This window comes from Drosophila nasuta, chromosome 2L (assembly GCF_023558535.2).
Source record: "Drosophila nasuta strain 15112-1781.00 chromosome 2L, ASM2355853v1, whole genome shotgun sequence".
NCBI classification, from domain to species: Eukaryota; Metazoa; Arthropoda; class Insecta; order Diptera; family Drosophilidae; genus Drosophila; species Drosophila nasuta.
In genome coordinates this window covers 957832-984491 of record NC_083455.1, presented here as the reverse complement: position 1 = coordinate 984491, position 26660 = coordinate 957832, and the positions used below count along the sequence as shown (strand labels likewise).

The following is a 26660-nucleotide window of genomic DNA, read 5'->3' as shown; positions in this document are numbered from 1 at the left end:
ACATATGTATACTTATATACCTACACACACAAACACACCGTAATGGCGTGCATCCTGAGAATGTGAACGTGAGTAATAACAAGTAGACAGGCACAACCAAAGAGCGAGACAGCGAGATGGAGTTGAACAGTGGTTTAATAGGGCTAAAACACAAAAAACAATAATTTATATTACATTTGCTGACATTTAAGTGGGCTTATCGAACACCTGGTACACACATTCCAGAATATTCAGATATCATTGTTTATAACGAATTTTAGGTTTCGACAATTTTTAACCACAGTGCAATGGTTAAAGCTTCTGTGCCAGACAAATGTCATTGCTCGACGCCAGAAAGGTTAACCTTGAAAGTTTAGCTTCTAAAGAGGCAAAAAAGGACGAGCAACAGTAGACAAAGAGAGAGTGAGGCAGGAAAATAGGGAGATGTTCAATAGAGAATAATCGATGGTGGATGTATGTATGTATGTATGTACATATGTAAATATATACACACATATAGTGTGTGCATACATACATGTTAATTACAATAGAAATGGAAGAATTTAAAACTATTTAATATCGCAGTGGAGCTAGAAATTTGAACTTAATATGCGACCGAATAACCAAACGATAGAATTGGCTTCAAAACATAGCGCAGCATATCAATTGACTTGGCCAAAATAAAAAGAGAAAGCGGGTCTCCGTTAAAGAACACTGAGCACCAACACCAAACAAACACTCAGATGGAAACAACTGACAACGGCAACAACAACAAGACAACAGCAATATAAACTGGCAACATAAAATTACCGCCAGCAAAAAGCAACGGCAACAAATAATAAAACTGGGTCGGCACGCTGCTGCGTCAGTTGCAAACGAACAACGTTGTTGTTGTTCGAACTTGTTTGAGGTTGCGTCAGTCTGACAGTGCATTTTTCGTCCAATTGGATAACGTGCCCATGTCACACATGCATACATTCATATGGATGTATGCATTTACTGTGCATGGTGTATGCATGTATTTATGTGGGTATAGAATTGATCTCAAAAGAGTAGTTCGTCGAACAAAGTTTCAAGACAAGCTGCAGCAGGCTAGTCTAGGCTCTAAACCTTGTTGCCACAACTCTCTCAGAACGCAACCGCATTGTGATCGCAGGAAGCAGCAGTTTCCATTTCATTCCGTCCAAGTCAACGACAGTTCTTGATCGGAGGCTTTTGTATTTGTGTTGTGTAATTTGTGAGCCCCAAAAGAAGAAAAAACGAAAATTGTAAAATATGTAAGTGTGTATATACTTACATTTATGTACAAACATAAAATTTCCACCAAATTCTAAACAAATTCAACTTTAATCAGTATATGAATGTACATATGTACATATGTGTATCAAGTGCACGAATACAATCGACGTCTGCCACGCCTCTTAAATAAGCGGCGAAGGCTCGATCAAAACAAACAACTGAAAAAAAATAAAACAATCAGGTAAGAATATTACTCGTTTACTCAGAAATACAAATACAAATGATTCATATATTAACGTTAGTTAAATGCTTGAATACTTCAATTTCGCGCTCTCTCGCCACATCATTCTCTCTCACACTGAGTCATACTTCTGATGCGGTCACAATTGATGACGCTGTATTTGCTGTTGCTTTATGTGTACCCGGTATTCACAGAATAAACGGGTATAATATATCACTCGGGAATCCGAAGTCCTGTTTGTAAAACACATCTTAAAATGTAGCGTAAAAATCAAATATTTTCAGTGCGACCGTCAAAGCTTATTGAATCATATTTAATTAATTTACTTGGTCATACTCAGTTATTTTTTTGTTTGATAAGAACAAATAACGGGTATGGCACAGTGATACACACTCCATTTACTTATTTGTTCCTCTCCGAATTCGACTTTTGATTTAAATCTGCAACTGCTTTCGTTCATTCATAAACTTTAAAGTTCTTATGGTTCTCAAAATTTGTATTAAACACAAATGTGCCAGTCGACGCAACATCGTCATTTGTATTGCGATTACCCGCAACTCTCACACGCGGAAGTCATTGGACTTGACAACAACAACAACAACCGTATCATGAACGATACAATGTCGCGTTGGTGGCCATCATATTGTAACGGAAAAGTTGCTCCTTTGTTTCGAAACACACTTACATACTTACATATGTATGTACAAGCAAATATATTTACAATGTGGTATGTTAACGTATTTATCTAAATCTATATCCGATTATAGTTTTACATATAAACATTGTACATATAAATACATACACATATCTCGATAAATATCGATAAATTTTAATTCTTCGATTGTAAAATACACTTATGCATGTAGAACATACACATGCAATGTACAATGTACGTGTAATGTATGTATGCATATGTATGTATGTATCTATAAACAAGCGGAGGGAAGGTGGCGACAGAGAGACAGAGAGACAGAGAGAGAGATAAAGATACTTCCAAGGTCTCTTACGTCAGAACATGTGCAATGTTGTGTGGGGTCAGTCAAATTGGAATGTGAATATGAAGTATAAATATTTAAACTCATACACATAAAAGCATACACACTTACTTATGTATATGTGTTTACATATGTATGAATGTATTGTGGGTGTGCAAAAAGTGCAGCGAGCCCAGCACAGTTTAGGCTCCCGTCACAAAGAACAAAATTACCCGACCCTGTTATTGTTTTTAAACTCCCCAGTCAACGTGCGCCTATATATACATACACAGATAAATGCATGCATGTGTGTGTAGCTTTGTCACACAAGCACACACACAGTTACAGTCTCAGTCATTCGCGTCGCAGTGCCTGATCGGCAGTAGGTTCAAGGCCAACGCCTGAAAGGTTCAAAATGCTCACCATGCGATTATGTGAGCGTGCGCAGAGAGCAGTCATCAAGACGAGGAGCGATCAATGGTCAGTGTATGTGTATTTATGTATGTATGTATGTACATATACATACAAGTCCACGCCCACATATATACATGTGTTTGTATGTATGTATAGGCTTATTCATTTAGGATTATTACATATGCAAACATGGATGTATGTATACATAGAAGTTTCTACCGCTTATGTAATACAATCCTGATGGGGGCGCACATACATACATACATACATACATATGCAACTCTGGAACTTTAAAAATTAAAAAAGGAGGCATGCATATATGTATTTACATACATCTGTATGTATGTACACACATAGACACATATACAAATGTATGTATATCGTTTGTACATATGTATGTATGTATGTATAAATAAATTGTATAGGTGTAAAAAGAGCGAAACATTCTAGAATCTAGATTACATAAAGCAGCAAAACAGCCTACAACGAGATCAGACAGCACCACAGACAGACAATAATGCAGCCCGTACAAATATTCGTACTTAGTCGCCCTCTCTTCAACACACAGACACATACACACAGCTTTAGCGAAAAAATGTTGTTTCTTTTTTTTGCAAGCAAGAGCAGCGCAGCCGCCGTCATTGGCTCTGCTGTGTGCGTGTGCATTTGTATGTGTCTCGCACTGTGTGTATTTGTTCGGCCGCAGAGTTAATGCACTCCAGTGAGAAGTTCAAGGCTGAACAAATCAGTCGTTTGTTCAGTTTGCTCATGTTCACGGCGTCAAGCCATATGTATAGGTGTATGCATGTACATATGTATGTTATATATGTATGTTTGCGTACGTACTTGTGCAGGACCGAGCGAGAACATTTCTGTGTAGGATCTATGTATGTATGTACATATGCTTGTTAAATGTAAAAAAAGTATAAAATTATGGATATACATATGTATGTAGATTTAAATATGCAGTTATTACCATTCGTTTATGTATGTGTGTACATTCATGAAATTATTTAATATATGTATAAATGTACATAAATATATATATAGGATACATACATATATAATTGTATATACTATGTATGTAGTTAGGTTTCATAAATTTTATATTCATACATTTGCTTACCTCAAAAGTTAATGCTTATCTTTGCCTTGCTCAACGCAATAACAATCAGCGGTTAGTTGGTGGGTGGGAGAAGCAATAGCATTATGGGTCGTTGCACGATGGCGGCAGTTCATTTAATTTGCACACAAAGTTCATATTTTGGGCGCCACACAAATACACTCATTTATTTATCTTATTCTATTTGATTGTTTGTATTTATTCCCAATGCTCCCGCTGCAACTGCGCAAATTGTTAAACTGAGAGAGCAGAGAACAGAAGATCGTTTCTTATTGAGAGAACTGCCAATAGTGGAAGAGCGAGAGAGTTTTGTTTCTGGTTTATTGAATGACCAATCAACCTACTGCTTGGTGGGGGTTGCGACTGCTCGGCAGTGCAAGACAGATGGAACCGAGAGCTGGGCATTGCTGACCGCGGGCGGGAGGAACTGCCTCTCTGCCCCCTGCCAACCAACTGTTTTTGTTGTTGTTTCCAATTCTAAATTTAGCATTTCTGAAGAATTTGTGTTGAGTGCACGGTGCCTGCGCCGTTGGCATTTTCTTCTATAAAAGGGATAATACGTTGTTACGTCTACTCATTGCTGAATGCCGACATACAAACATGTATGTACATATATACATATGTATGTATATGTTTAATAAAAACATACATACATATGTATGTATGTATGCATATAAATACATTTATACATATGTATGTATACATGTACATGTGTAACTGTCGTTGAGTTCTCTTCTCGCTGCAGTTCGTCATGCTCGTTGTTGTTCTGCGCATTTAATTCTTATTCGTTTATTTCGTAATAATCGCAACATCCGTTGCCGTTCATCGTGTTGAAGGGGGTGGTGAAGAATTGATGGGGGCTTATATTCATTGTTCTTTGTGCATATGTATCTGTATTTGTTGCAAGAGGCATCGTAAGACGATTCTTTGTTGGCTAAATGATTGCATTGCCGATCTTGTTCTTGCGGTTTTTTTCTTCTGCTTATCGCGAGAAGCATTATATAATTATAATTATCACCCTTTCTGTTTATAAAAGTGTATGTACATACATATGTATATATGTGTGTATGTATGTATGTATGTATGTACTTATGTATTTCTACATACATTCATGTACATACATACATACATTAAAAAATGAAGGCACTGTGTAAGTCCAAAACGTTAGTTTTCTATTTGGCAACATTGACAACAGTAATTGCGCAAGCAACAACAATTAGCCAAAAAGCAAGGCATCAACAACAACGAAAACAATTTGGAAAGTTTTGTTGCCGAAATGCATAATTCATACATGTACATATGCACGTACATATGTACATATGTATGTATGTATGCATCTGTGTACAGTTGACACACTAGCGATAGACATACATACATACATACATAATTGCAAATGGCAGCCAAAAGAATGAAGTCGCTGCTGAGGGAAGTGAAAAGCTAAAGTCAAGCGCGAAAGCAACTAACGATCAGCTATAGAAGCGAAGAAGGAGAAGCAGACGAGCGACGAGATCTTGTCAAATGAACAACAAATGAAGCGCATTGTGCAAAACTTTTACTCTGGCCCCGGGTCTTGCTGTGGCTATTGACACCGCTACGGCAAATATACACACATCAATTCACATAAAATATGTTTGTATGTATTCAGGTACATATTTACGTATAGACAACAGTTGACTAGCTTCTACTCGTAAGCGAGTGTGGCAAGAAGAAAAATTAATTAAACAATCAATTGGCGTAACACTTTCTCTTCTTAAGCAATAAAACCGAAACAGAAGATCTTTATAGCGTTGCTATAATGAGCATTGGGCGTGAGTGAACGTTCTAAACCCGTGCCTCTTACTACGATCGACGTATTTTCACCAGGTGGAGAGCTTGAATGTAGAACACACTCACACGTTTACATGTGCATCACATGAACATACAAAACAAGCTCGAGCTTAAAACAACGCAGCATGTTTGAGCCTCAACCTGTATGAAAGCCAAAGCTAAACCGAGCCAATGCCGGGCACTAGGTGAGCGAGTGCAACTCAATCGACAACGAATGACTGGGACAGTGAAAAAAAAAAGAGAGAGAAAGAGAGGGAGAGACTGTTAGACCTCAACCGGTTTCGTGTGCTCTGAATTTGAAATTCGGTTTCTGTGTTGAGCACTGAGCGAAGACGGACAGCAGAAAAGAAGTGAGTGATGACGCAGCTTGAGCTTTGATAAGTTCTTGAATTGATCTTGCCACAGCAGAAGTTTCTTTCAAAGCGCATGTCTATGCCTGTGTGTGTGAGGCACGGCAAATACTCAAATCCGTTACTTGACCCAGTTCTGAACTGGATACGAGAAAGACGAAAAGCTTCAAGTCCAAAAGATTGCAGCGACAGAACGTTAACGTTAAGAGAGAACACTTACACCAGTCTAAAGATTTGACTGTGTGTGTGTAAGAGATGTCTTTATGAATTTGTGTGTGTGCTTGTGTCTTGCGTGAAAGTTTCGTAATTACTCGACGAGTGTGTGTGTGTCTGAGTGTGTTTGTTAATCGTGCTCTGGCGGCCTACTTTTGAGGAGAAAGTAAGAACGAAGCGCTCGCGCTGCTTGGGCTTCGTTTCGATGTTGCTGTAGTTGTAGCCGGACTTTCTTTATTATCATTCTTATTGTAATTGGTTACATAAGACGAAAATCTTGCGGGCTCTTTCTTTTCGTTGCGTTGCTTTGTTAACGTTGCGTTGCCTTGAGTTGCGTTTCATCGTGTTGTGCTGTTTATTGTCTAACCGAAGGCTGAAAGACTAACTGAGCGACCCATTGATCGTCGTTCTGACGATTCTTGTTCTTTCTAACGGTATAATGGACTCGAAATGTGGCTCTAATAATGCCGTTTACCTAATTCTGAAAACTTGTTTGGCATTGTCTTTCGTTGCGCTTATCGGTTATCGCTGTGTGTGTGTTTGTGTTACTGTCTGCTTTGTGTACCATTTTCACCGTTTACCATTTGGCCCAATTACTTATGTACGTATGTATGACAAAGATACAGATTTGGGTACTTTTTCTTAAGGCGTTACATAATTCCGTTAGACATCACAAAATTGAGTTTCTCTTTATCAGTTTTATTTAACTTACTATGTTTATCTTAAAATGTACAAACATATTATTAACTAACAAGTACTAACCTAAGCTTTCGATTCGAATATATATTTTTATCTCTTAACATTGTACTTTTTCTTTACTATCGATTGAGTCAGTAATACCCATTGGGCATGCCTTAATAACACAATCGTGTACCTTTATTATTACCTAGACTTTCTGGTTTACTCAGGCGGACTTCTATAAGTAACACTTCTTTTTTTGGTTTTAATTTCATTACTTCATACCCTTACAAAAGAATCACTAAACAATTTAGTAGGCTTTTATATTATAGAAATGTTGTTGTATTTGTGCAATCACTTAAGCACTTTTTTTTATTATATTGTATAGTATTTTTTTTTTTATTTATTTTTTGTGAGTTACACAGAAAAAAACCATTGATGATCAGAATTTTTGTTTTATTTTTTGATTTTCGCAAATTCTATTGAATTAATTAGAATAAATTATTATTGTTTACAAAATTCATAATAAATTAAAATATAATTATTACCATGTAATTATTATAATATAAAAGTAATGAAGATCTCTGGACCCAGATAAATGCTTGCCATCATGAAAAGATAATAAAATAAACTATGTGAATTTAATTGTGAGTTTTTAGTTAATTTTCTATTCATGTCAGATTTAATCCTATTATAATATCAAGATAACAGCCGGATATTAAATATCTAAGTATCTGTAAATACCTAAAGTATATATATATGAATGAATTAAAATTCTGTTCTCAAAGTATGTCGAAATTGAGCATTCTTTAACAGGGGTTCTTATATAACAGCATAGTTCTTTATAACAAAACAAATGAAACTTAAAATTATGAACTATAAATGTGTAATTCAAGACATAAAGTTAAGCTCGGTTTATATTCTTCAGTATGTGGAAGGAACACTGATTTATTGGTAATTATTTTTATTTGTGTTTTGGAATACTTAATTTATACTTATTGCTGCACACTGTGATTTTAGAGTGCTAAAATATCTGAAGTAAAAAAAAAGAAAGAGAATAAAGAGTAAGCAAAGCTATTTTGTCAATTATAATTAGCAGCTTAGACTTGATTTGCCACAATGGCAGCAAGCAAACACACATTATGTGAAATTCTAATAATAATTTCATTACGAAAAAGAAAGCAACACAATAAACATGTCACGCTCTTTCTGTGGCCATAGCTGTTGTTGATTTGTAGCTTTTGTTGTTGCGGCTCTTGCTGCTGCTGCTGCTGTTATTGTTATTGCTTAAATTGCTGCTGCTTTGCTGAAGTTCGCGTCGCTGCCGCTGCGTGCATTGACTTTCCATTCTTGTGTGCGTGTGAGAGAGTGTGGGGGCGGGAGGGGAGATGTCGATGCAGAAACTTGACTGCGCCATCTCTCTCTCTCTCTCTCTCTCTCTCTCTCTCTCTCTCTATGTATGTGTGTTTGCTTTCGTTATTCTAATTTTTTCCTTTCCGAAATCAAATAACAAAAAACAGCTAAACGAATACATACATACATAGATATACTACATACATATGTGCACACACACATACATACATTTGTATTATCAACATGCAACGACTCAGTATTAAAGAAATATACAAAGTGATAAATGAAATCAAATTGAATAAGCAATATGTATTACACATACAATTATTGTACATTTCACATTCATATGTATGTACATATGTATGTGACAAATTTCTTTTATATGTATGTACAAACATACTTGTTGCTAACAATGCAAGCGCAATAACAACGAAACGCAAAAGTTGCACGATGAAAAGAAAGCAGAAAGCGATGACCGTCCATCCCCCAATTTCATTCTGTCCCTTTGTCGGTCCGATCGTTCGTATGTTTGCTTGTATGCGTGTAGACGTTTCTACGTGTGACGCGTGAGTTCTGCACAACGCAACAGAGCAAGCAGCTCCCATTAGCATTACACTGTCACTCTCTCCGTCTCCGTCTGTGTCTCTGCTTCTGGCTCCCTCTCGCCTGCTCTTCTCTCCTACACGCATGAGCTTTTTTGGCTTTGCAATCGATCATTGAACTTTGGTTGTGAAAAGTAGAGCAAGACCCAAATTTCTTCACTGCTTAGACTCTTTGACAGCGGCTGCTCGCTGCGTATATGATACATATATATACATATGTATGTGTATGCAGTCAGTTTTTTTGTATGTAAATATATAGGTGCTGTGCTTTGGTGTTATCGCTTCCTCTCTCACTCTCTTTATGGTGCTTCTCACTCACTCTCAATATGTAGTTGAGGCAAAAGCGGCTGCTTTCTTTCTTTGTTGTTGCGTCGCGTCGCGTCGCTTCGCTGCGATTGCGATTGCTGCTTATGTCAAATGGTTTCTCAAGTACCCTCCAATTGCGACCGATAAACAGTAAATAAAACGGACAATGTTATTGTTTATGAAACAAAATGCAAAAATGTTTTAATGTAATGATCATATTTATGTATTTAATAATTGCTTAGAATACAAACTAACATCAGTCCACTTAGCGGGGGGCGTGCTCCACCTTCTACCTTCCACCTTTCACATGTGCTGCAAGCGCCAGTTTTCGACTTCTGCGTGAAAGTAACAAGCGAACAGTTTATGTACAAATATGCTTGTGTGTGTGTGTGCCAGTCGAGATATTTGGTTCGGCTCGGTTTGGAAGAGAGTGAGAATGAGCGAGCATGAGAGTATTTGTGTGAATCGCTGGGCTTTTCGTGCGTGTTTGCGGCAAGTTCATTCACATTTGCACTCATTACGCGGCCAACAACGGCAGCCAGTGCTGCTCTTGAAAATTAAACTTCTGTAGTGGGATGCCAAAAACTAAACTGCAATATACATATGTACACACATACATATGTACATACGTAAATGCAGAAACTTGAAAACACAAAGTATGCACTAACTGTTATTAAGAAGCCTTTACATCCTATACGATAAACAAGACCAATCAAAATTTGCATATTGTCAAGAGATAAAACCTTCAAATTCCTATTTCTTTGCAGTTCTGTAGCATTACCATTTAGTAAAATATTCATCAGTCATAAAACAGAAAGTTTTTTACTAGAATATTTGGGTATTCTTTTTTAACAAATTATGATTAGCTATCATCACGTGTACCCCGGTAGGTGCTGGATAGGTGGCAAATAACAATTGCTGCATATTTTTTTCCTTTGTCATGTAACACTTATGAATGTATCATCTCGAACCAAATCCCTACAATCGAACAGTTATAATGTACTATCTGTATATTGCCCACTCCCCCTCATCCGCTTTTTCAGTCTCCTCATCCATTTCCTTTCCATTCCTCTCACCGTTTGTTTGACAACGTGCCAGCGCCATACAATGTAAATTGCTCAATCTATGCATTCATTGCCTTGCGCACCCCCCGAGTGCCATCACCTGTTCAGTAGGCCAGTCCGATATCACATCGAACTTGCCGTCACGTTTGCCGTCTTGGCCTACTCACGTTTTTCCAGCAGCAGCGCAGTCAACAATGCAACGTGTCGGACTTCGAACATGTTGCGAGTGCTAACGTAACGACGCAACGCGACGCGACGCGACGCGACGCGACGCTGAAGTCCAAGAATGTGAAGTTAGGTAAATGGTGGGTGAGGGGAGTTTATATATCTCTACATTGTCGTCGCTCCCCAAACCATTTATTCTCACGTTGCACAGGCGCGCTTTGTGGAAGACTAACAATGACTAACTCTCCCGAAACATCGTTGACTCGTTTTGCAGCACTTTCGAGGTCACATTTGGGGGCGGAGACTTGGTTTGGTTTGTTGACTTTGGGTTAGGAAAGTTTTGAGTTTCCAGTTTATTGTAACTTAGATCAGTCAATTGACACAGACTTTCTAATTCTAAAATTCGGATTCGTTGTCACATCAAGACTTATATTTTTCACTAATATTCCATTTTTAAAAATATAAGAACTTGTAAAGATTACATAATTTGCAGTACCTTGTAGAGGTACAACAAAATAAATACATTGTAAATAAAATTGTTTGCAAGGGGAATATTCTAAAATATTCAAATACTCTGCGTAAAGTAAAGTCTTCTACTTGTACAAGCTCAACAACTATAGCATTCGTAGTGCAGGCTATTTCCGTCATAAAATAATGCAATATCCAGAATAAATGAATATTTATTTGTATATTGCATCACCAAGATATGCCGCGTAATAAACTTGCAATTAGGTATATTCGTTGTATTGAATGTTTATGTTTTTTTTAATACAAAGTGTAATTATTGAAGAACACTTTTACAATTTCCATGTAATATTTTTAAGATAAATATAGCTAATAAAAATGAAGAAAATATTTGATTAGCACTCTTTCAAAGAGTATCTGCGATACGACTCAGTTTGATTTAACCGAACACTGTCGTTATCAGTTACAGAAGCAATCACGTTGCAAGCCGCAACAAAATAATAATAACAAGCTAAACCTATAGCTGAATTACTGTAAGTCTAATACACACCTTATTTCCAAATCTCCCTCATAGTAAAACGAAATGTCGTATTATTTAAGGCAGATAAGAACAACAATAACTAAACCATAACGAATAGTAGTCAGGAGTGGTCGTCAAGATACTCTGGGCTTTTGTTTCAAAATATATATATTGCATATTTGTATATTTTGAACCTTGGCTTTTCCTGTAGAGCTCAACTCTTCAGTAAATTATAAATATGTCGATTTCGCTCTGGTCTCTCATACCCTTCTTTCCACACTCGTCACAGGGTACAAGCAAGCGCAATATGTGAGCAAATCGCTCATTTCCATAACGGACTCAAGTCGCGAACATGTGAGCCCAGCAGCGTTGGAACTTGTCGAGACGCGTCGCGACGCGGGAGCGTTGCACTGCCAGCCGGCTGCACATTTTGCGACACGTGACCAGCGCCAGCGCCCGGCGAGTATCAAGTATAAATAGCTCTCGTTGGGCGTTGCTATAACTTGACATTCGACGGTGTGCTTGAGGAAGGGGGGGCCATAGCGAGAGGGGATATTGCAGTGCGCTAGCTGCGGCCATAGCTTGTATTACGTTGTTGTTGCTTTTTCGCTGCTTCGCTGCTGACTTTGATGCCGACGACGAATACGTTGAAGCTGTTTCGTAACAGTTTGACGTCTTGCTTAGTGTGCGTGTGTGTATGTGTAGGTGTGCACTGAGAGTGTGTGCGTAGAACGTACGTAGTCAGCAAGACTGTTACAGCCGTTTGTTCGTTCCTTTTCGTTCCATTCCCCATTCCCCATTCCCTACTCCCCCACCACAACGTGAATGCTACTCTGGTGCCACGCAAACATCGCCTGCGGTGTATCCAATGAGCGAACCAGCAACTGATTACCTGAGCCATACACCATACTCGCACATTCACATTGGTATACGTGTTTGTGTTCGTGTTCGTGTTCGTATTCGTGTTCGTCTTCATTGCAAAATATTAGTTGAGCTTCGGCATTTGAATGATGCTTATGACGATGATCAGATCGGAACGACAGGGTGCAGCGGAAGTAACGAAACAGCGATTGGCCGGACCACGTGAGTGCTTGGCTCACGTGTAACGGTAGCTGGCTGGACCAGCAGAGTTGACGGCTCGATGGCTCGTCGTAATGATTTTGCAATCATGCGAATTAGTTATCCCACTACAATTAAGTATCAAGTGAGGGGAGCAGCAGCATTCAAGAAATCTTGAATGCTTATTAAGCTATAGCATATGATAATTTCCCCCCTCAGTAATATTCATTCTATATGTTACTTGTAATCTTATATTAATCAAATGAATTTACCCATATTTCTCAAATATTTAAATTGAACATTTATAAATATCAGACTCAGATTCCATTCCTATGGAAATTCATTTAGGCGAAGCAATATTTTTTAATGTGTAACACTTTATTAACATAACACGGTTCATTTGGTGCTTAGGTAAATTTACAAAATAATCAAAGTATTATATAATTCAACTTGTTTGAGGAAGCAATGAAGATATTATTTAATTGTCTAATATGATTTTCTTTCCAATAACGTTTTAAGTACTGTACATTTTTTTGCTACGACAACCGAGATTCCGAAATTTCCCGAGATAACAAATCTTCCTCTCTATTGGTTTTATACTTCCTCTGGTATTTTATATTAGTACTTATCAAGTATATTTTAATTCAGATTCTTACGAATTTCCAAGTAAGCGACTCAGTAAATCCATTTGCCAGTCGTTCGTTCGTTCGTTCCGTCCGTCTTCGGGTCGTTGAGTTAGTCACACTCGGCCATATCAGACATAGTGGAACTTACGTAATATCTCCCGACCTAACTTTAGCTCGTCTGCACATGTACCTGCCCTTGTCTCGGTTTCTACCCTATTCCCATGGCTTTAGGGTATAAGCTCTGTTACTAGCTCTTCATAAAGTGTTATTAGCAAACTTTTGGCTTCTCCTTTATTATTTATCCAAAGGATCAATTTATCTATATCGAATATTGCATATTATGACAAATCACTCGACCTCAGATGCAATACTTGAGTGGTCCAGTGGTCTAGGGTATCTTACGGCCGATCTCTGCGAAAATTACTTTTTATTGTTTTTGTATCTAATCTGCAACGATGTTGTTATTGCCAGTCACAACTGCATCGCTTAGTTGATAAGATAGTCTCCTTTTTTAGGAGAGGAAGTGGTTGTCTGAAAATGTATAAAAATCATACTTGTTTGGGGCGGAATAATTAAGAATTCTCGAATAAGTTCTAATGTACCAAGTACTCATAATATCAACAAAATTCAAATAATAGTAAAATAATAATTAATTAAACAATTATAAAGACTTTATTTCTTGAAATATTATTAAAAATATTAAATATTTATCGTAAATTATTGGTAGAACACATTTATCTTTATCGTATCTCCGTTCACAAGCATGCTGAGTGTATGGTGGAGTTAATTCGCATTGAGCTTTTGCAAATAAACCGAACTAACATATGTTGTATTTTTATTAAATCTCTTGAAAAAGGCTGCATTGAAAGCATAATATAGTTTATAGCTTGAGCAATTTGTATGAGACTTTTGCGTCATCAAGAAGACAACTGAAACTCGAATATACATATACATACATATACATACATATACATACATATATATATATATATATATATATATATGTATGCATGTCTGTCCATACATGTTGGCTGCATTCACATCTATGTACATACTCACATGCAAATAGACTCACGGGGCCAGCAGCGAAGCGCAATGCAACGCAATATTTCAATAAATACAATTTTCCCGTCTTCCCGCATTTGTCAATCGCCCTCGTGCTGTCGTCGCACTGCCTAGCCCTCCCACCCCACTTCATCCACTGGGTGGCGAGCAAGCACACGGCGCAATCACGTTCTACTTTTCAAATATGCAGCTCAAAACGATTTGAGATTGACACTGATTACTCAACAGGCCAGCTGAACAGAACAGAAATGTGATCGGTTGGAGCTCGCAGCGCAACAAGTCCGCAACCTTCTCCAACCAGACAAATTTCACTTTTACCCATGCCACGGCAAGCAAGCTGCTGCTTCAAACATGTTGACCGGTGTTCGATGTTCGATGTGAGTCGCGTGTCGCTACTGCGTGCAGCGGCAACGTGACCAGGCTCCGATTGGACTGTGGCTGTCGAGTGAAATGCTTTTACAAAATTCAATTGCGATTCAGCATTCGGTCGAAACGGTTGTGAATGCGCTCGCGAGCCGCGTAATATATTTTATATTGTGAGTGAATTACAGTCCTCCTCTCAAGTGCTGCTAGTGGGGAGATTGAACACAAATAGTAAAAGCAACATAAACAGACAAAGTATCAGCCAAAACATAGAAAACGCTGATATTTAATTGTGGCATAAAAAACATAAAGCTAGTAAGAACAATTACTTAGTACACATACTAAGTATAGATCGTGACAAAGATCTTCAAAAACAAAAAATAAATATATAAACGTGAGTGTTTGTGTGAGTGTTTTCTGATCATTCGTATCGAAATGCAAATTACAAAATCATATTAACAAATTGCATTTGAAAATTTGTGTTAATACAACAAACGGTGCTCGCGAATGGGATTGAATGCTTAAAACATTATGTCGATTGTGTGCATCTTAGAACAGAAGGTGAATTTTATCAAAGAGGCTGCAACAAGCAAACATATTCTAACACTCAAAAACAGCAATAAGACCAATAGCAACAACTGTGCGGATAACAACAACAGTCGATGTGCAATATCATCATTCGCAGCCAATGACAACAAAGCACAATGTAAGTGCAACAATGAAATAAAACAACAACAACAAGAGGAGTGTATAAATTTGTTTATTAGTTAACAACGCAAAATAAACTCATGCGAAATAGGGAGAATAGATATGAAGAGAGCGACAGCAAAAGAGAGAGAGAAAAGAGAGAGAGCGCAGTAGCAGCGCGCTTAGTCATTTTGTTTTTGTGAATTTCGACTCAGCCAGCAGCGACTGCAGCAGAACAGCACAGCGCGACGTCGTCGTCTGTTGCTTTTACTTGTTGTTCCTTGAGAATGGGGCTGCTGTGCTGCGGCTTTTGGATGTGTAGGAGTCGTAGGGGTTGCCGGCGGCAGCAACGCTGGCAGCGTCTGGCCGCTGACGTGAGTAAGCCAGTTTATGGGAACGAGAATAAGTGTTTGTGCGTGTTGTCTGTATGCGTTTATAATACATACTGTGTGTGTGTGCTATAGCACATTGAACTGCAAATGCCAATTCGATGGTCACGGTGAGGGTGAGACGACAACGGCAGCGACAGAGACGACAACAATAATGAACACAAAGACAGACACTTACACTTGCACACTAGCAAATCTCGTCGTGTGATTTCTTGTTTACGTTGTCGTCGTTGTCATTGCCATGCATGCATGTATATACGAAGGTATACTTGTGTTGGTGCTGTCGTCTAATTCGCTGATTCTTGCATCATTTGCCGTAATCATTGTGTAAATGGCCGCGCTAAAAATGAAAGCAAATGTGCTGCACTCGGGTTTGGGTGAATACATGCATTTGTGTTGGTGTATTTGCTTGTTTGTAAAGGTGTCAGCATGTATTTATATACTTCTACTTTTTTCGGCTAGTATGGCGCATGGGAGGAGGGCAAGGTCAAGGACCAGACAAAGAAACACCGGCCGGACGCCTTTGTACATATGTATCTCTAAGTGTATGTGTGTGAATAGCCCGAAAATATCGCATTAGACAGTGTGGCGTTGTGGACATTGGATGTATTTATTGTTTATTGTGTTAATTGTTATCACATTGCATATTTTCTGATTGCACTCTAATTTAAATTAGAGGAATCGGCTGATACCGATACTTTTTAGACATACATACATCGGAACTTTAGACTACTGCAGCTACTTTAAGCGAGAAAAACGAAACTTTATTAATGGATTTTATTTTTATTTAATTTAACGTCAGGTGTAAATTTTATAAATGGATTTTATTTTTATTTAATTTAGCGTCAGGTGTAAAAATTAGATAAATTATAAACAGTATAAAACGTTCTTGAATATACAATTATATATTGATAATTAATTTAAAATATCTTGAATATATAATTTATTCATATATACTAAAAACAATGGTATTTTTCTTATCGACTAATCTAAGCAATTTTTCCCAATCGTTGCAGTTGAGCTTGCGAACATTAATCTGAAACTGCTGCAGTATAATCGCCAGTATCAGGATCAGAAACAGGAGTACAGCGAGTTCGCTTCTCGTCCACTGTCCCACTCAGTGGTGCTTAAACGGGAGCGGCAGGGAGAAGAGACAGAAGAAGAAGAAGACGACGACGAGCTGCAGGCGACGGCAATACCCGAGGTGCTCACTGCCACGCCCACCCAGAGTCATAACAAAGCTCCCGTCTCTGCCTCCATGATGAGCAGCGTACGCATGACGACTATCTCACCCACGTTGTCCATGAATGGAAGTTCCAACGAAGCCACCAATCGTAAGTACATCAATATAGTCGTTGTCACAATAAATTCCTCTATATCCATATCGTTCTCTTTGCTGCAGTTCATCCATTGTCCATGTATGGCGGTTCAATCAGTCCACAGTCCAATGACAGCGGAATGTCGGAGAGCCACAGCATGGGGAAGTTTGTGCCCGCCGGCGGCTACGGGGATGGTCACAGTCACAGTCACGGTCACGGCCACAATCACGGACACAGTCTCGGCCATGGACATGGTCACAGTCTGATGGGCAAGCCTGCGAGTGGAGGTAGCTCGCCATCCACAATGACGGCCGCACAGAAGGAGCTGTTCTCGCAGCGCAAGCAGCGCGAGTTTACGCCGGACAACAAGAAGGATGAGAGCTACTGGGATCGGCGACGACGCAACAATGAGGCTGCCAAAAGGAGTCGCGAGAAGCGACGCTACAACGACATGGTGCTGGAGCAGCGCGTCATTGAGCTGACAAAGGAGAATCATGTGTTGAAGGCGCAGTTGGATGCCATTCGCGACAAGTTCAACATATCTGGCGAGAATCTGGTGAGCGTGGAGAAGATCCTCGCCTCTCTGCCCACCAGCGAGCAGGTGCTCAGCAATACAAAGCGCGCCAAGATAAGCAGTGGCACCTCCTCCTCCTCGTCCAATGGCTCCTCTCTCGCCTCTTCGGTCTCCTCGCCTGAAGCCAACGCCGGCGACAACTCGCCCCCACCACATGGCCATGGCTATGGTAGTGGCTCCATTGCTCCGCCTCTTTCGCCCATCATCTATGGACCCAACAGCAACAACAACAGCAGCAGCAACAGCAGCCAGCGTGTCAACGATGCGACAGTCAACAAGAATGGCCATCTTGTGGTGCAGCATGCTGGGCCGCCAGCGCCGACGGCATTGCCATTGCCACTGACTGCGCCCCATCCTCAAACGCATGCGCATGCGCATCCACAACCGCATCCTCATCATGCCTATCAACAGCTGCAGCAGCATCAACAACAGCAACAGCAGCAGACACAAGAGGCCGTTGCTCCGCCCTCGCCAAATGATGCACACAACCGCCCGCTGCCGCCCAGCAATGCCATCGCCAATCTGGTGCAACAGGCGCTCCATCGCAACGTCAGGCCCGAGGATTTGGACAGTCTGCGCAAGGTTGTGGCCGTGGGAGCTCTCTACAACGCAGCTGCTGTGGGCGCCACGCCAGCGGCTTACGTCTCCCCAGCTGTGTCAGCGACGACGCCGACTTCTGCTTCCGCCTCCGCTTCCGCCTCAATGTACATGTCCTCGATCAGCAAGGAACAGCTGGAGGCAGCCAACTACCTGCACAGTCACAACCTTAGCCACAACCACAACCACAATCAGAGTCAGAGTCAGAGCCTCGGCCAGAGCGTCGAGGGAGCTGTCAGCAGTAGCGCTGTGGACGCTGTGAGCAGTTCGTGCTCTGGTTCCTCATCGGTGGTCAGTTCAGCGGAAGCCAGCGTTTTGAATCTGTCGCGGCGCGCCTGCTCGCCCAGCTACGAGCACATGCTCTCCTCGACCACCTCGTCGACGCACCATCATCATCTCTCCTCCGCCTCTTCAGCATTATCGTCGTCATCGTCTGCTTCGTCGTCGGGCGCCGTCTCCGGTGACGATGAGCAGGAGCATGACATCGCCGAGGAGCATTTGCATCCGCTTTCGCATACGCATCAGCATGCACTTCAGCATCCCCATCAGCCGCAACACACACTGTCGCTGGGAGCGCACAGCAATGCTGGCAACAACAGCAGTGATGCCAACAACTGTTTGCCTCTCAAGCTGCGGCACAAATCGCATCTAGGCGACAAGGATGCGGCGGCGACGGCGCTGCTTTCGCTGCAGCACATCAAACAGGAGCCCAGCTGCAATCGTGCATCGCCTCCAGCGTGGAACGACGGTGGCGATAACTCCAGCGATGAGCGCGACTCGGGCATCTCAATTGCCAGCAGCGAGTGGACAACGCAATTCCAACGCAAGCTCCTCGCTCCCAAAGAGGCCGCGAACGCCGCCGCCGCTGCCGCCGCGGTCTCTGTGGCCGTTGGCGTAGTGTCCAACGTGGAGCGAGACCAGATGCTAAAGAGTCAGCTGGAGAGGCTGGAATCGGAGGTGGCAAGCATTAAGAGTATGATGATTCTCGCCGAGTAGGAGATGAGAGAGCGAGAGCGAGGAGAGAGAGCGAATAGACAGATTGAAATTGGTTCGAGATACTTTTGAATGCAAATGCAGAATGTGATTGCAACTATATGCGAATTGGATGGGATATGGAGTGGATTGAGAATGGATGTCGATACACACACACACACACACATACACACACACACACTATACGTACTATATATATATATTTTATTGTTGATGCAATTGACTATTTCTGTATTTCTGTGTAGAGTTTGTTCTATAATCATATCTAACAAATATTTATATATGCGATAAACTATATAGATCTCGTCTTAATCGGATTTACGTTCTAGAGTCCGTTCCAATTAATTAACAGAATTTGCACACATACACACATGCAATACATGTACATTAAGTAATCATTTATTGTTATACTGTTATTATCTGATTTTCCTTATTCGCAGAATCATTAACATGTTCGCATACATATTATATATTCACATACATACAGGTACTTTTCTAGTTTTAGATGTTGCTAAGTATTTCCTATTGTTATCACCTTTAAGTTTAAGCTTTAAAGACAACTTTTTCGCGCTAGTAACTATTGCTATTTCCGTCTCATCTGAGTCAGGCGACAAAATCTTATATTATATTTTCACTGTACATACACATACATAAAGTTGTAAGCTTAGTTACGTTTAAGCTCTATACATATACAAAATATATAGACACATGAAGCAACTATAACAATTACATAATGTACGAGATTAAACTATAAAGATTATATTTAATATATACATCGCATACATATTTACATGTAGAACACTTTTTGCAAAGGGTTGGCAATTTACTTTTCGTTAACTCATGATCAACTATAATTAATGATCTTTGTGACACAGGCGACAGACAAGCGCAGATGTCAAATGAAATCCCATTATCTTCTTCCCCTCGATTCCATTGCGATGGATCACTCGTATTTTGTATATCGTGTTGTACTTGTAGAGATCAGTGTGAAAGCTTAAGAAGCGCTGCCTAGGGCAGCACTTAACGTAGTAATTGTGTAAGCTATAAGACGTTTTACTGTTAACTATAATTCGAAATTTTCGATAGGCATCTATAGGCGCCACCATAAAGCTTATACTTACTGTTTTATTTATGACTTGTATTTTAGTTAGCATTAGTTTTGCGAAGATGAAGTGCATATATGTACATAGTACATGTCTGCACATAGTATGTATATACATACACTTATAGATGCATACTATGATATCCATGCCTATATATTTAATGATGTGACACTCTAAATGCATACAGACGCATAACAACTATACACAAATATATAAAACGTTTGTCCTGAATATTAAAATAAAAACTTTAATTTGAATTATCCTAGTGTGTCTTTGTAATTAGGTAAATAATGTTTTCGTTCATAGCTCAGTAATCCGATTTGTCGCAAATTATTCTTCATTGCACAATCTAAGAGAGGAGGTCCTGGATTCTCAAATGCTGCGCGAATCGATGATAAGGATTTCATAAGTAAAGCGACTAACATGCTACTAAAGGCGCTAGTAAACAAACACTGTTATGTTTGAATTAGTTGTCAAAATCAAGAATTATGGCAGCCGAAATAATTAGAATCTGTTTACCGTATATTTTTGTTTTATCCACGACGTTGCTTGTGCACTCTAAATTGTTAGTGAATGGATCAAATATATTACTTGAGCCGAAAAGTGTTGCTGAGGGTATTGAAAAGGGAAATGTCCTCAGTGAGTTCTATGTCTCTGGCAGCATCAGTCATAGGCGTCTTTATGGAATGTTAAGCGGTTTAAAGACCATTATCGAAGAGCATAGCGTCGACAATGATCTTAGATTTGCATCGATTGATTGCAACAAACATAAAAGGTTCTGTGTCGAAAGGAATATCTCAAGTTATCCATCTTTAGGGTTCTTCAGTAAAAGTGATATAATATACAAAGAATTTAACAGCTCTGTTGATCTCTACACATTGCTGAGATTCGTTAAATTGCCCTACAGCGCTATCACAACAATGTGTAGATCGGGACAAGTTCTTCAGTTATCAGCTGAAAGTTTTAGTTCAACGATATTCAAGGGCATGTTCTTTATTAAATTTTACCTAACTAACTGTCAACACTGCATTGCACTGAAACCCGTGTGGAATCAATTAGCAAATGAGTTGAAGAATGAAAACATGTTGTGCATCGCCAAATACAATTGTGACGAGGACAGGTCGATTTGCAAGGATTTCAATATCAAAGTTGTGCCAACATTCTTGTGGTTCGAGGAAGGAAAGAAAGTTCGACAGTACAGGGGAGACTCAAGTGTGGAATCTTTAAAAGAATTTGCTGAAGAAATGATCGCATATAATGGCACTTATAAGTCGGGAAGTTCTTTCTCAGCGAATATGGATAGTGAACTTATTCTACTCGTATGTGGTTTTGCAATTATCAGTCCTTATACACAATTTTAATATAGTTTGAAGATTTAGATCTTGAACTATGAAAAAAGCGAATAACAACAACGTGACTTGCGGATAAGAGTGTAATGTAAATAATGCAAGCGAAAAAATAAAGTATACCACATATTTTAATATTTTCTGTACTGATGTGATAGAAATTTCGGAATATATTTTAAATTTTCCATATATAGTAATCAGTTTTAACTAGATTATAACAAGTAAAAAGCTACAGTCGAATGTGCTCGACTCGGTACGCATTTTGGATGAAAGCAAAGCAGTGCGATATTATTCAAATATTTATAATACCCTTTATGGGTTCCTATGGGTTCATATGGGTATGGTATGGGTATAAAAATCTGAGTAAATGGTCCATCTTAATAGCTGGGACCCTCCTTATGTGCGTTGGATGATGAAGTTATGTTAAGTGATTTCAATTGATTTAGTTTTACATTCGGATTTTAGTGACTAAAAACAAACCCCAAATGCTAATAATACTAAACTTTTAAAAGCCCTAATCAGTTTTTAAAAATAGAGAGCCGAAGTCGAGTGTTGTCTTGGCTCCTCTATTGACAGTCATTTAAGAGTTGTATTAGAGATGTATTTATTATTTTATTTATTAGGTTCACAACGAAAAAGTTAAAAATACTTATATAATTAGAATACTTAATACCATGTATCCCTATTTTAAATTTTGAAATACAATCCAAAATGAGTATATTAGTTTAGTATAATATTTATATTTATATCTCAAACATCACATGAAAAGTTTCTAGTTTTTTAACTTGCGAATTTGTGATCGTTATCCATGTAATATAATTCACAAAAATCCTTTGTTTTTTTTTATATTTTTATCGGTATTAGAGGCCTTGGAAAAAACATCCAGTCCTCAAAAGTTAAAGACGTAGATGAAGACCTGTTTATTAACGTAAGTGCAAATATCTATGTAATAGGTATTTTGTTTCTGAATGTATATATTTATAAAAGGATCACGTAGATCTTGTCGGAAGGAGGGAGGGGGGAATAGGCAATGTGACTAATGAGATCTTCATACATATCTGTGGGTACATAAAGATTCACAAATGTAGTTATATGTATGTGTAGGTTTGTTGGGTCCTTTGCGATCCTTGCGATATTTGTCTAGAGGTTGGTGAGTGCGTTTGTATGTACGCACAATGTAAATATATACACATATATATGTATACATCAATGCTCTTATGTTAATAGCTTGTAAATAAATTATTTAAGTAAAAGTTGTAAGGTGTGACTGTAAATTGTAAGTTCTTAGCACTAACTAATGCCGCATTCCGCAAGTTGCAAGTCGCAATGGCACCTAAAAAGATGCTTGGCATTTGGGCTGTAAATATACTTCGGTTTTTTTTCGATTTTAATGAAAAAAATTCATCAAAATGCATCATTCTAACTACATATACATCTTGTTCTTGTTCCATTTTGGCGTTATCTAAGGGAGGTCGAAAATTGTACGTTTTTGGAAAACGCTAATTTTGGCATTTTTTTAGTAAACGGTAAATTTGGTTGCTTCGGTTGGGTTTCTGTTACAGTTTCGGTTACGATTACGATTCATTTGTGTTCGTTTAAAAGGTACATGAATTAGATTGTTAATCGCATCTTGACGCGATCTTGAGCAAAAACATTTAGTCTGCTTCAGTAGCAGTTGCCAGAGATGTGGAAACAGGCGTTGTAACGAATGTTGCAGTACCTGTTCCGATTCCAGTTCCAGTTCCAGTTGCACTACCACTACCAGTTCCAGTTCCGGTTCGAGCTGTTTGTGTACTTTGTTCGAGGGACCAGGGATGCACCATGTCGTAATACTTGAGGAAGTCGTAATCGAACAGCTCGAAATCGATGCGATATATCTTGAGTAATTGGTCCAATGTTGTGCGATCGAGATCGGCAAAATAGCGTTCCACCAGTGCTTCAGACTTGATGCCACTGCGAGCTAAATTTCCAATTTTGCGCAACTTGCGCCTGGGCAGCTTTCCCAGTAGAAGCGATTCAAGACCCGCCTGCCGTATGATAAACTCGGAGTCCCGTTGAAATGTTTCGGTTTTGCCAATGATGCTGAAATTCACACTACACGGCGTACAGAAGCTGTAAACTGGCGCCCAGTGCTCATCGAAGCGACGTCCGGCCTTGTGCTCCTGGATTAAAAAGCGCACAAATTCTTCAAATGTGGGGCCACAGCGTGGCCAGGGACCTCCCATGCTCCGGCGTCTAAAGCGATGGACAATTTTGGTGCCTAGCGCCTTATAGAAGCTATTTCGATTGCCCTCCAGCTTATTGCGATAAGCGCTAAGGATACGCTCAAAGGGATCGCGTACAAACAAAAAGGATAAAGCACTGGGCAAAAGTTCCAGCAGTTCGGCTAACTCCGGACGAGGGAAACGTTGTCTTGCCAATTCCAGAGGCTGCACCTCAGTTCGTTGTAAATATTTCAGATCGTAACCAGCTGTTGGTAATAGAAAGGTTTTATTAGAACTTAAATTCACTTAGCGATATGATAAAAAAATAGTTATCTACAGCCATACGTGAACGCTCAGATTTGCGCTACCTTTTTTTTACAGAATATAAAATACTCATTCATAGAATGAATGCGACTATACTATACACTTCCTTGGATAATATGGAGTGTATTGACTTTAACGTGTGTACTATATATCTGCATAACCATAGGAAAAATGTGCGTAACAAGCTGAAGAAAGCATCTCCAACCCCATTATGGATCAACGTATTTGCTGAGCCTATATAGCAATGTTCCTCTGTCTGGCTACCATATGAACAACTATAGTTGACCTCAGAGACTGCGAGAAATATTTCGATTTTTTTCTGTTACACACAGATAAACTTCATCTGCTTTGCTTACGAAAATGGAAAAACTTATAGCAAGCGTTATTTTATAGCTAGGGTACATGCAAAAACAACTGTTGTCTTTCCGATTACTAAAAATTTGCTTACGATCAAATTAAAACTAGAATTTATTGTAGGTACGCGTATCTGAAATGATGTCTTATTAGTTTAAATTAATAATTGTGCGCTGTCATCATACTGATGGGTTATGAATATGTTCTTTTAACAGCATTTTAAATGCAATAAGTCCTGCACTGCGTTATGGGGCCAAAGATGTCTCCTTCTGCGTGCTTGAACTTATACATAATATATGTATGTGAGCTACGAGTTATACTTACCCAGTATGTTAAAGTAATACATCCATGTGCTGCTTGCAGCCTTGAAAACATTGCACCACACAAGATTATTGTGGCCGGGCGAGATGAAAAATTCCCATGGATTCGGTGGATACTTTTCCTGCAACTTATATCGCTCGCACACGGTCGCCAAGTGGTCGCGACGTAACTTTAAATCTCGTTCAGTGCGACTGTGAAGCTCCTCAGAGTACTCGTAGACTGGATTAAGCGTGCTCGCTGGAGCTACGGTTGTTTTTCTGGCCATTGATGAGGTGCCGTTAGCACGACTTAAATCCAAGCGTTTCTGATCAAGTAGACGTTGGCGTTGCGATTGTTGTCGCTTCAGCTTGAGCTGTTGCTTTGATGGCTCCGAGTACTCCGCCGCCTCCAATGCCACGGCGGCTGTTGCTCGCTCACGATGCTCGAAAGCATTGAGCGATTCGCGAAAAAAGAAATGCAAAGTAGCAGATGCCGACCAAAACACAGGTGCCTATTTTCAGGTACGCATGTAGGCGCCGTCCTGATCGCAAGCGAATCTGCATTTTGAGGACTCAGATCCTTCTTTTTCAACATCCACTACATGTTCCAGATCTGCAGTTGAAAAAAAATAATAAAAATATATCATCGGGCGTTTAATGGCAAACCCTTTGCAATCACATTCCTAGCAAGCAAAGACCCACAATAACGTGACCTGTAACACACTCCCGTTGCGAACCGACACTTGTTGGTGTGTGTACATACATACGCACATACACGAAAACATACATATGCACGGATACCTCTATACATTAGAGCACAAACACATACACAGCTGGGTGGTTGGCAACGTACGTCACTCTTGAAGTACGCACAGATATATTAAAATATATATGCGCATACATACATACACATTTATTTACTCAGCACTCGAAAAATAGGACACCATCCTTAAGTGTCAACATTTGCTTTTGTTTCTATGAGATTTCTTGTTGTCACTCTCAGTTTGACTAACCACGTCTCCTTCTGTCCACATTTCCACTATTGCTTTATTTATAAAAGTTATATCGCAAATTTTGTTGAGTGTTTAGCAGATACACTTAAGGTTTACGTATCTTTAATTTTCACATTAAAAAATACCTATAGTAATGCGCAGTGTCCGGTTACTGCGAAGCGTTGTATCTGTAAGTCTATACTTAAAATTACCACCTGGGAGTATTGGTATCCTTATTCACGTATGTACATACTGCAAGAGACTGGCAGCTCAGCCGTGCTGCTCCCATCGACTACTCGCACTCAACTGCCGCGTGCCTCTTTGTGGGCCGCTTGTGATACTTTAATCCAAAGTCCAAGTCGCCTCTAGTTTCTGTGCGCAGGCGCATAGAGAGTAATTACTGCGTCTGAGTAAGGGTAAAGAATATATTCTCGCTATTGTCTAGTCGCATCACACCATGTCTTATCGCCCAACATTTTACGTTGGTTGATCTACATATTAATCCTTGAATATTTTCTCTCTCATATAATTTACTTATTATCTTTAGATAGAAAGATTGTAAATAAATAAAGACTAGAAAAAAAATATTTTCTAAGTCATTGTTTGAAAATACCAAACATTTGTAAAGTTGTTTATTCCTACCTTTGGTGAATATTTCAATTCGCGGTCGAGACGATTCAACTGGAAGATCTCTGACATTGCAACATGAAATTAAATTGTTCCCCAGAATGTATACATGCACCACAATAGTTATCAATTCCGAAAGTTTAGTAAAAATCAAAGTATAATTTTTGCATTTTTGTGTATATTAAATCTTTGTATTTTCTTTTTTCTTTCTATAAATAATTGTTTA

General features: G+C 39.3%; 2 protein-coding genes across 2 annotated transcripts; one reads left to right on the top strand and one right to left on the bottom strand.

The window, feature by feature from the left end:
* Positions 1-14725: 14725 nt before the first annotated feature.
* On the top strand, positions 14726-20545 carry LOC132790031 (myb-like protein AA). The gene is made up of 3 exons (XM_060798453.1): positions 14726-15332; positions 16719-17036; positions 17105-20545. Exons 1-3 carry the CDS (start codon positions 15158-15160, stop codon positions 19186-19188), a joined length of 2577 nt encoding a protein of 858 aa, XP_060654436.1. The 5' UTR covers positions 14726-15157; the 3' UTR covers positions 19189-20545.
* A 1754-nt stretch (positions 20546-22299) lies between these two features.
* Positions 22300-26101, bottom strand: LOC132790049 (carbohydrate sulfotransferase 11). The gene is given in 4 exon segments (XM_060798474.1): positions 22300-24104; positions 24841-25285; positions 25287-25428; positions 26061-26101. Coding segments are annotated over 3 exon segments (1353 nt in total). The 5' UTR covers positions 25380-25428; positions 26061-26101; the 3' UTR covers positions 22300-23289.
* Positions 26102-26660: the final 559 nt, after the last annotated feature.